The sequence below is a fragment of the Cyprinus carpio genome, chromosome A6 (assembly GCF_018340385.1).
Source record: "Cyprinus carpio isolate SPL01 chromosome A6, ASM1834038v1, whole genome shotgun sequence".
In the NCBI taxonomy this organism is placed as follows: Eukaryota; Metazoa; Chordata; class Actinopteri; order Cypriniformes; family Cyprinidae; genus Cyprinus; species Cyprinus carpio.
The window spans coordinates 9,060,413-9,072,836 of NC_056577.1; the positions used below are offsets into that span (position 1 = coordinate 9,060,413).

The 12,424-nt window shown below is 36.0% G+C and overlaps 1 protein-coding gene across 3 annotated transcripts in view; it reads right to left on the bottom strand.

The window, feature by feature from the left end:
- The window catches only part of LOC109090239 (plakophilin-4-like), a 38,964-nt gene extending 27,619 nt beyond the window's left edge, over positions 1-11,345 (bottom strand). For all 3 annotated transcript variants that reach the window (XM_042757902.1, XM_042757901.1, XM_042757900.1), the window contains exons 1-4: positions 10,892-11,345; positions 6,131-6,258; positions 4,137-4,249; positions 255-289 (exon numbers count right to left, since the gene is read on the bottom strand). In XM_042757902.1, the coding sequence (XP_042613836.1) occupies positions 255-289; positions 4,137-4,249; positions 6,131-6,253 (271 nt within the window). In that variant the 5' untranslated portion in view covers positions 6,254-6,258; positions 10,892-11,345. The remainder of the gene's footprint in view (positions 1-254; positions 290-4,136; positions 4,250-6,130; positions 6,259-10,891) is intronic.
- Between the last annotated feature and the right edge of the window lie 1,079 nt (positions 11,346-12,424).

A 12,424-nucleotide genomic window follows, 5' to 3' on the forward strand; every position in this document is an offset into this window, starting at 1 on the left:
CTAAACCATAATACACTGAGAAAAGATAGGTCAGGCAAAAAATGTACACACAATTACGCACAAATATCCTCTAAATGCTTCAGAGAGCCTTGAGTACAAAAATCAGCCAGCTCAACCATCAAAGCTAAACTATGTGATCTGTGCTGTATGTATGTGACTGCAGGGCTGTCTAAAATGTCATAGCTCTGCTTATTCTTATTTACAACAGGTGACAAGAAAAAATAACAAGCAGGAAGAGAGCTAGACAAAAATACCTGCAGATCTCCACAGAAGGGACTTCTCAGAAGAGCTGGAAAAAATGAAGACATGAGAAAAGATGAAATGAGAGGAGAGCAATGTCATTCACGGTGCACAATGCATCTGAGGCATTTATTTGAAACTAGTGCCTTTTTCAGTTGATTTTAAAGTAACTTTTTAAAACATACTAATATTGTTTAAGTGGTAATATAATATGCCATTAATTAATTTTAATATATGCATAATTATGCCTTCAGAAAAGTAACATGGTTGACATTTTTACAATTTAATTTGACATATTGTGCTTTAATTAAACTTTTAACGTGCGCCCAAGGTTATAATGCTAGAAAATTTTTATTAAAGAGACAATTTTATACTGATATTAAATATACACTTTTCAATTACCACTTGCTTACTATAATAATCATGGTACACTGGGTGGACATTTTACGATCACCCTCACTATCCCCACAACGAAACATAAGATAAATTGATACCACACTATATAAACTTGGAACGTTGGAAAAACGTTGGGAAACACTATAATAAGTGTGCTTCATTGTCTAATTTTCAATCTTCACATCACTAGACAACACTATACTACTAGTGTAGCTACAGAAGTAAAGCCAATGAGTGTGAGGATTCTTTTTGACATTTGCTTAAACACCACGGCTCACATCATTTCAACATGGCAAAATATAGTGAGGTGGGTGACCCATGCCATGTATAATTAAAACACTTTGAATAGAAAACTATTATGAGTACTGTCTTCATCTCTTGTGAATCTACACCATGACAAAAACAATTTATTTCTTAATCTGTAAAACTTTTTTAAATTGGCACCAATTACTGAACTCACCCTTAGGCCATCCAAGATGGAGATGAGTTTGTTTCTTCATCACAACAGATTTGGAGAAATGGATCCTGCAGTGAATGGGTGCCGTCAGAATGAGAGTACAAACAACTAATGAAAACCTTACAATTTGAATGTTATAATCCACAATAACTCTTCCCCCTGTTGTACTCATATCAAAATCCACAACATATTTCTTTAGAACTGTTTTGGACTGTTTTTACTTGTAAACAGTGCTTGATCTGGGCATATTTCTCTCCTGTTTCAGACAAGATGATTTTTTTGCTGGAGGAAGCAACATTATAGAGGACTCATATTTTTACCAGAAGCAACAGTTTGAAGGTATAAATGTCTAAATTTATTACAAACAGTCAGCTTTTCGCTTCACAAGATTTTAATGATGGACTAGAGTCGTGTGGACTACTTATTTCAGCTGTTTCAGAACTCTCATTCTGATGGCACCCATGTTCTGCAGAGGATCCTTTGGCGAGCAAGTGATGTAATGCTAAATTTCTCCAAATCTGTTCCAATCAGTTGGATTTGAACAGATTCACAGCGTTAATGAACACTATCAGTATTAACAAGATTCGAAAAGACGAAGAACTCATCTATAGTACATCTTGGATGGCATGAGAGTGAATACATTTTCAGCAAATTTTCAATTAATTCTAAACTATATATGTACAGTATATAGAAAGAGTAAAGACAATAAACTAACTTTTATTTTCCTGCATACAACATTTGGCCAAAAAGACATCCTCATAACAAAAGACAATAAATAGATAGCGAATTAAAATAAATTTACTGTTGTTTTGTTGATGTGTTAGTTTGTGAATCACTGTGTACTGTGCATGTCTAAAAGTTGGCATTAGCTATTTCTATTTCTAGTTAATTTTCACACATTTATGAGAAACACAAATCATCTTCCAATAAGTCAATGAAAAGCAAAAAGATCCGTTCCATTTGCCCAGCATTAGGAAACCATTACCAGTGAACATCAATCACATTGTTACAGTCTACTGACTGTCACGTTCATCTAATTTCATACAAATTTTTAAAAATCCTGTTCGGTTAATGACAAGAAATTAAAATACTTGTGCATTTGTAGGAACTGAAGAAGAGAGAAACGGCAGGATATGTGCTATTAGGAGTTCAGGTTGAATAAATGACAGAATGTAGACACCACTGTCTTAAAACAGTAGATAAGTGTCTGCTAATGCCTGACAAAAAGTGACACTGTCTGCAAAGGAGGGGTCAAAGGACACCGGTCATCAGTGTACAGCGACAGCTGAAAGGGGGCACAGTGGGGACAGCAGGGATGCCACATAGAGAAAGGTTAAAGGTAATGGGTTGCAGGGCGCATGGTAGCAAGAATGCACACTTCTTCAAACAAAAGTAAAAAATGTCCTGTGTGCGGCAAAACAAAGTCATCTGAAAAAACAGAACAGACACTCCTTCACAGATGAGGAGCACAAACATGCATAAACACATACAGACACAAAGAGTTCAATGTGGCAAAGCAAGAGATGGCGAAAAACTATACTTCAGTTTAACCAGATTGAAAATAAATGTTTCTGAAGTGATGGCTGTAGCAAACATCTCTGATTTATCAAGAGCACTCTATCCATGACATTCATTAAACAAGAAACTTTCACAATACCCTAAAGCTTGAATGTGTTTATTGTAAATTGACAAACACCCACTTTCCATAAAAGTAATTATTCAGTGAGGAAAGAGAGACAACAGTTTGCGCTTCACTGCACACTTGTCCTTCATACTGACAAACACCATGAGAAAACACAGAACATATGTACACGGACTACATATATAATGTACAGTTAAATGTGTTTCACGTGTAGGCAGGGGCGTGAGAATGATCCATTTATGTGTGGAGGGAGAAGGGTTTAAATGCGTAGTTGCCACGGATACACTCATATGAGATTCGTTTGAAGGCTTACAATAATATAAAGTGCAATAATTAAGCCTCCTCCTAAAACCCTCATTGTGAAAATCATGTAACAATGTATATTTTTGTTTTTCATTTTTTTTTTTTGTTATTTTATTAATGGAATATTTCATCAAAAAAAAAAAAATTGCATGTCTTTGCAAAGCCGTATGATTTTTTTGTCTTCTGTGGAACACAAAAGGAGGTTTAGTAGAATGTTCAAGTTGCTCAGTTCCAGACAACAAATCTGAACTGCAGGGTTATTACTGTTAACTAAAAATAAAATTTATACATATATATATATATATCTATATATAATATATATATATATATATATATATATATATATATACATATATATATATATTCAAAATACTGCTGGACTGTCAAGCTCCAAAAAGGACAAAAATCACCATAAACATAAACATTTGCTTGGTATCCTCCTCCTTGTCCTTTAGTAGTGTTGAGTGACCCTGATCATCCTGCTTTAAACATCTGCTTTTGTGTTCCACTGAAGATAAGTCAAGTAAAATATAAGGTGAGTAAATGACAAAAATTTTAATTTCTTTCAAATACTGCCACTGCCAACTATAAAACCGCTAAAAAAACACATCGGCAACAGTGATTAGAGGAAAAACATACTGAGCCGGCCTCATGGTAATAACTAGAAAGCAGTACAGATGTTCTTTTCATAAATACATTCTGCCATCATTTACTCCAAACTTGTATGACAAAACAAGTAAAAACCCATGATGTTTGAAGTCACTAATTTTAAACCTGGTTACACGTCTCAAGGTGCCATATTTAAATGTAAAGAAACACAAATGAGATTAAAGCAACAGCAAAAGCGATGGTATTAAAGTCTATTCTTCACACAAAGGTATTGCACAGTGTATAAAATGTCATACAGGCTACTTTCATGACATTCTTACTTTCAATACACATAAAAAAACGTCATTTCTAAATCAAAAGTCAAATAACCTGAGGAAATTTACATTTTTAAATGAGCTCTTTCTTTAAATCAGACCCTTTAAAATAAATTCCACTAACAGAACACGAGTTTTTATCATAGTGGTTTTTTTTTTCAAATCTACCTCTTACCTGTCACTCACAGCACCAGGAGACTCCGCCCCCAACCTGCATCGTTCCAGCTGATTGGCCACAATCTGTCTCTCTTCTTCAAGTTCTCTGGTAAGCCGTTCAAACTGGAGCTCTTCAGAAAGACAGGAGGGACAAAAGTGTCGCAGTCACTGCCTTCTATCATCAAAAACATATCCATAATGTGAAGGCAGTACACACATCATACCCGTTTCCAGTTACAACATTAATTTAGCTTCAAAATCCATCGTCTTTAAATCCTGTCTCTTCTCAGCTTCCATCCTGTCTCACTGCTTTTTGCTTCTGAATATGTGCCACCCCCCCCCCCCCCTTGACTCAGTCTCTCTGTGTGTGTGAAATGCATGTGTGTTTGTTTATGTGTGTGTGTGCGGAAGGCGAGAAGGCTGCACTGTTGGCCTGCCTCACTGTGATAGAGACAGACTCGTTGATGCAGCTGCCCTTAAAGGAGACACACTCTCTCACAAACATATAAACAGCTCACATTGCTGTTGTATTGACTATAGTGTTCTGAGGAGAAAAAATATCATTGTAGTGTCACTGCATATTTTCATGATTGCTTGCCATTGTTAGACTGCAACGAAACGATTCCAGAGCATTGTATATGCTCTGAAATAGATATTATATTCTGAAAGTATTGCAGGTTTCAAGCCGGCAAGCACTATAAGAGGTTGCAATTAATGTAGCCAATGAAAAGGAGAGATTATTGAGTGTTGTTCTCCAGGCGAGATAAGTCAGGCAATGGCTATCTGCCTTGTGCCATGCTGTGAGCTACCAGGCCTCTTCTATTCAACCTATTGTTCAGAGTGACAATACTTGCTTATGTCCTGATTCTGTCCAAGAGGAGCACAAAGAAACGACAAGACTTGACCACACAAATCACTGCAATCACACACACACAATGCAATGAAATCCATGCTGCAGTTTCTGGTGTCCTAGTGAAACATGTTAAGCCTGGTTATGGGATAATCAGTTAGATTTTAACAGAGACTCATAGCGTTAATGAACGCTATCAGCATTAACAAGATTTGTAAATGATTAAGCTAACAGTTTAATTAGTAATTTTCATGACACTGAACTGTGAAACAGATCAGAAGGCCGGAGCATCAGACCTTATGTGAGAAAACATGTAATTAAGAATTTAGTTCCTAAAAAAAAAAAAAAAAAAAAAAAAAAAAAAAAAATTAATTAAATGATCACTAGACTTAAAACTAGACTTTATCATCTTGCCTGATGTGAGGAAATAGGTAAATAAGAATCTTGTTTCTAAACAAAATGGTAATAAAATAAAATACACAATAAAAATAACAACATAAATTTGTAATAAAATAAAATGAAAATTGGTTAACTTTATTAAATCCAGCCCTCACATTCAGTGTGAACCTACACTAAATAAGAATCTTGTTTTTAAACAAATTTTCTGATAAAATAAAATACAAGATAAAAACACTTAAATTAATTTGTAATAAAAATTGTAATAAAATATAACAAAATAAGTAACTTGATCAAATCTAGCTCATAAATTCCATGTAAACCTGATGTGAGAAAACAGGTCAATTAGAATCTTTTTCTTAAACAAATTGGCTGGAAAAAACAAATATGATTAAAAACACTAAAATACATTTGTAATAAAGATGGAAATAGAACCTAGCCTTTATCAGCTATTAAATTCAAACCTGAAACAGGTAAATACGAATCTTGTTCTTAAACAAAAAGGATGATAACATAATAAAAAAATAAAATAAAAACCCACACTGTACACAAACAGATGAAACGAGGTTATCAGCTCTAAAATTTAAAAATGTAGACCAGATATTTGTGTTCTCAAAGCGAGCTTTACCCAATGCAAATATGACTTTTGACTAATGACCAGGTTGACTTAATACATCTACAATCTGTGGCCACTCATGTTTGAGTTGCTATTCAGATTACAGCTACCCTACAGCCAGACACTGGCAGATGGAGACGGTGCGGCATACCTGCTCTTTAACAGAGGCCAGCAGGTTGGTGGTGGTGGCATCAGCCATGTTGTTGTTGTTGGATCTTCCTTCACCACTCAGCACCTTCCTTTCCTGCACAGGGCTTTGCCTTGGAGTAGGCATTCCCCCTGCACACAGGAACACAAAACACACAGCTATTATCATTTATATGCAGTGGCACTGATACACTATTATTATCTTGCTTTGCAAATACAGTCCAATATAACTCAATGTCCTACTAATTATTTAGATATCATAAAACCCATAATGTTTCCATTTTCCAAGCCATAATTGTTGGGTTTACTGGTCAATTGTCAATGGTCGATTCTGATATTGATGTCACACAATAGTACCATTCATAAGTTTGGGGTCAGTGAGAATTTTTTTATTAATATTTTTTATTTATTTATTTTACTTTTACTGTTCATAAGACAGTAGACACACATAAAATTATTTTAAAATGAAAACTAAGACTTTTATAATGCTACAAAAGATTTTTATTTTCAATGAAATGCTGCTCTTTTGAATGCAACTGTTATAAAAACAAATCCTTAAAAAAAATGGATCATGATTTCCACAACAATATTTGGCAGAAACAGTTTTCAACATTTGCAAATAAGAAAGATATATAACATAAAGCAAACAAACAGGGAAACTTTTCATTTCATGTTGATGGTGTACAAGAAAACTGCATGGAAATCTCTGTCCTATTCACTTTTATTAGAATGGCAAAGAAAGCATACAGCATTATGGCAGGGCATCAAGGGATGTATTCCAACGTGTGTTCCAGCATCCCAGCAGGCAACAGCATGACAAGACAACCTGTTCCCAATACCCTCCCCCAACTGACAGCAATAAATAGTATTATCAACAGATGTACTCTTTTCCTCATCCTGGATGGCTTTAATGCCTTTAAGATTAAAAGAATAGCATATTCTTCAGCTTTGTCTAGCTGCATTTTTGAAGTGATTTTGAAGAGCAGAATTTTGATAGGATGTTCTGCACAGCTAAGATTAGATGGAATGAGATTAGATAATGAAAGATTAGAGGAACAAAAGTATATATTTCAAATTTGACTAGTCGACTAATCAGTTTTATGGGATCTCTGGTTTCAGTTCAGCTGACCCCGATCATATGTGCTCATGGTGCACGATGCTCAAAAAACAGTACACGTGCTTTCGGTCTTAAAGTGAAAGCAGATTAACAATAAACCTGCTGCTGTCAAAGAAAAAAACAATCTCTCACTGCTCTTGACTGAATAACTTTTGCAACTTTAAGAATGAATCTATATTTAATTTATAAAGTGACTTTGCAGTGTTATTTTACATATAATTATTAAATTTCTGTACCTAAAAACTTGTTTTAGACCTACATGAAAAACCTGAAATGCACAGTTTATTTAATTTGTGTCTTTGTTCTACTGTATTTATTTTCTGCTATTGCTTGTAATTTGGTTATCTGTAGAAAGGATTCTTAGCACTGAGCCCATAGTGGCAGCTAAAAAAAAAAAAAAAAAGAAAAAAATATTTAACAGCTTTATTTTTTTATTTTATTTTTTTTACATTTAGGCCTATTTTTTGTTGTGAATGTTCCAATTGATGTTCATGTTATATATTCTGGTTGCATTTGTGAGTTATCAAAAATGTAGATGGTTGTTTAAAATAGGTACATAATATCATAATATCGATAAATCAATTGTTAGGCTCCATAATCAAATCATTTTGAAATCTTATCAAATTCTTTTGAGGTATCGGCAAATACTGTATTTCTGCGTATGAGAATCGATATCATATCTTATCGTGACATTTACACCCCTACTGCACAGATCTTATTCCTATAAATGATAATGATTCAGCAATGTCTAACACTCTGACACGCCACCGCTAATCCAGAAAGAGCTGTTGTCTCTTGTATGAAACAGCTTCACAGTGTTTTCAACCACACAGCATCTTTATTTGTACAGTATGTAACAAACATTCACACAATCACTTAAGTATTGGATTACAGTTTATATAGTTCAGATTTAAGCGTTGATGTCTATAGCGGTTATCAAAAATTGAGTAAATAACCTTTTGGAAGTTATTTGACATTTAAAATACTGTAGTAGGTACAGTTATACTGTAGATAATAGATAACTAGCTGGTCCACTCAGTTCTTCTCACAGTTCAATAATTATTTTGATCTCTCGATGAGCTAGTTTTTAGAAGGATCTTTACAGCTCTCTTAAAACATTGCCACAGACATATGCAATGATCACTAATCACTTATATAATAAATCACAAAATAATAAATACATAAAAGTTGAACTGTTGGTCGCTTGAATCTGATCAAGAATCTCTCCGCATTAGTGGTGGGGCTTCTTCTGGTAGGTGGCGACAAATGAATGACTTTATTCATTCTCATCTTCAGCATTAGTACAGGTGGCGGCACTTCTGCAGTCTACATCATTATACAACTAGGTTATACCAGCAACAAACGAAAAACTAATGACTTTATGAGCCACTGAATCATTCATTCAACCAATCTTTTCAAGGTGAATTACTGAATCATTTTCTACACTGATTTGTCTTTTCCCTCAGTGACTAGTTGACCAGGCAGTCAATGCAAACACTTTCACACATATTCATAAGACCAAACAAGTTGGATGTTTAGGCTATGTGCAATAGTGATAACCGATTCTTGAGCTTGTGTGCCTGCAATGAACAAATCTGACTACACTAGAATACACTAGGTGGCTCTTACTAGACTGTTGTTGAACCAAAGAACTGGTTCAAAATTAATGAATTAAACCTACAGGCAGAGCTTTTTGGTCAAGTCTGACTCAACGGTCATGGTCTGCACACGCGTTATGCACACAAGTCAGCTCATGTGTGATTTTGTTACCACATATACGTCATCATGCAACAAAAAAGCCTGAGCTTCAGGACTGCTTGTCTGAGGCTGTGGATTACTGGTAATAATGTTGTAAATAACATTCAGTTTCTTGCACAGTCTGATTGTTTCACTTAATTTATCATCAGGGGCTGTAAGTATTAATTTTTTGCTTCATATTTCGACTTTTTTGACTCTTGAAGTAATGGAACCTGCTGACTTGCATATTATGAATAACCAATGACCATGATTTCAGCTAAAAATCATCTTTAGTGTTCTGTGAAGAAAGAAAGCCTGAGGGTGAGTAAATGAACAGATAATGTTCTATGAACTATTAGGATGAACTAGTGAATAAAACATAATAATCAGTAATTTGCTTTAACACATATGCTTTATTTGACTGTTTCAGCATAACAATTTCTAAGTTGTTAGAAATACATATGGGTGACGTAGTTGAGTGATGACGTAAAAAAAATCAAACCTTGGAACCATTTTTTTTTCCGGGTTCGATGAAATGAAGCATCCGAGAGAACCGGTTCACGGAAAAGTGAACACACACAAAAACACACACATCCATACATAATCCAATGATTTAAAGCTTATAAACTTCATAAATGGCAGGAGCCCACTGTGCTGGCATTTACAAGAATAAAATCCAAAATCCACTTTAGAAGTCCTTAAAATCCCCACCCACCTTCACACTGGATTTACCAGGAGTCTGCTGTCAGTCAGAGCACCGTTTATATACAGAAGAGACGAGAGGAGGGGAACAAGCAAACCATCCTATTACTCGTGATGACCAAGAAACAGTAATAAACTGTTACTTATTGGAGTCATCTGACATTGTGTACCACCACCACTTACAGCTGTCAGAGAGATCATTCTTTCACTTCTAATGAATAGCGAAACTCGGTTATTTCAAATGCGCATGTACACACAAAAGTCCCTGGGATGCTTTTTGACAATGCAGTGTAAAGACAGCTCGGTCTCTGAGGAACACGTCTTACTGCATCATGATGCACTGTCCCTGCAATCTTTACATACTGTAATTGTGGACTGCTCAAAGCAAATCACCGCACAGCAGCAATTACATGGCGCACAGCAGCAAACCTGCATTCAATCTAAACTCTGGTCAATATGATGAGGCAGCTGAAACTGCAACCACACTGATATTACAGTCCAAACTGATGCAGACTTCTTCTACATTATGTCGAGCTTGAATTATTAGAGCAGGAGCTGAGAGCAAGTACGGGATGCTCAATTATGCATAAAGAGAAGTGTCTAAAAGATGGTCCAAGCTTGAGTCCCAGTGACAGCATCTATAGGTGGTAATGGAGACCAGTCTACTTCACAGGCTGTGGGATACTGGACTGTAGGATGCCATAACAAATGCCATCGAGGATTCTAATTATTCCAACTAACTAATGCAACATGCAATGTATTGCCCAGGTTAGAAGATGATGAACAGATGGATAAAATGCGCCATACAGGTACTGATGATGGACCTGAGATGATGATGGGAGGTGTAGGTACGTCGATTAGAGGTGGAAGCGATACTACACCTGCTCAAGTTATTCAGCTTTATGTATTAAACAAGGCCATCAGTTCAAATACGTAAGCATAACTATAGTACAAACGTATATTTTCTGCACAGTTAAGCACTGCAATGAAGAAAGGCAGATGGAATGAGATTTAAAGCAGGCATTGAAAAGCAAACCGCTTCTTGTGCACTGCCCACAGCATCTATTACAGCTCAGTTCTAAAAATGACTGATGGAGAGATGCACGAGATCTTGCCGATAAATGACAAGCAGCGATGAATTCACGCCGCCAGCGCACGCCAGATGTTAGCAACGCTTCATTGGAGCTACGCGAAATCACCAGTACTTACCGCAAAACCACCGAAATGCAAATTATTCGCGGAGACCGATAAATCCATTTGTAACAGAATCACTGGATGGCATGCTTTCCAAAGGTGTTTTCACGCGATGAACGGGCGGCTCCGGCTGGGTCTCGCGCGCTTCCATGGGCAAGAGGGTCAGAGCGCGTGACGTAGACGCTCCACACAGAGACGCTGTTTCAGGGCATTTAAATGTGTTGCCATGTAGTCGAACAGTAGTTGATTCAAAAATATGGAGTTCCCATCGAAGTACGTAAAAATTAGGTTACAGAGCGAAAACAACAATCCTTAAATGGTCACATGAATGACCATCTGCTTGTAGTGCGCATAAACGCCCACCAATTGGTTACTTTGAATTGCTTGATATGTGTTTAGTCTTCTTTGGGTTGGATTTATAAGTATTCGGGTTCACCAAAGTGCACATAACTTTGGGGAAGACTAGCCGGCGCATCATAAATATTTTGTGTGGTAATAAAAACACGATTTTCTAAAGGCTTTTTCGAAGCGACCATTAGGCAACATTGCCATCTTGTGGATAAAAGGGCATCTCCCATTGGAAGTGATCTAACGGTATCTGTCAGATGATATAACATCTTTCAATGCCCTAACAAATTATATTATATTATAATATATAAAGATTTATCTGTAAAAAAAAGAAAAAGAAGAAAAAACAAACAAAAAAAAAAACAACTAGGCTTCGCATTTAGTTTATTTAGTTAACACAAATGGCAGTCAAAAAATAAATAAATAAATAAAAAATCACACACATTACGTAATACCAGTTAAAGAGGTGCAGGGTAAGCAAAATACCCGTTCTGCCAGATGGAGCACCAAAGCTTTTTGAGCTCAGTTCAGGACTCCTTCTGCTTTACCCATCAGGTGTTTGGACCTCATATTTTAGCTTATAAGAGAGCCTCTTCTCATGTTCTGCCAACTAGTCAGACACACTGAGTCTTGGACCAGTTAAAAGTCCAATTTTAAGGGCTGTTATGAAAACCTGTGGGACTGGACTATTAGTGTTTTTCAAGCGTCACACTGTCCATACCTTGACTTCCAAGTCCATCTCAATCTATCCAAAAGGGCATTTTTGTGTTATGCGTACAAAATATGCACATACCATGCACTGATATAAATTCAAAATAATTAGCAAAAAATCAACAGAAGGGTATCCATGTGACTTGCAGCAGACTAATTGCAGAGCCTGAAAGTTAAATGCCCAAGTCAAGGGTGGTGTTATGATTGAGCAGGACTGTCATCAGTAACTCTCCAGCGCTGGGTCGACTCTACCTGGGACCGAACCTGAAGCCTTTACAGTAACATTCTTTAATTTTACTGTTAGATTAATACCACTTCTGCTTGTTTTCATTTTAAAATCTTGAGGTCAGAAACTCCTGTTTTTCCATCCCCTCTGGACTAACTTACATCTTAAAATGTAGTCAAACATGAAGGTTGTTTCCAATTTTAATCATATTTCACAATATTACTGTTTTTGTTTTTAATCCTATAAATGCAACCTTGGTGAGA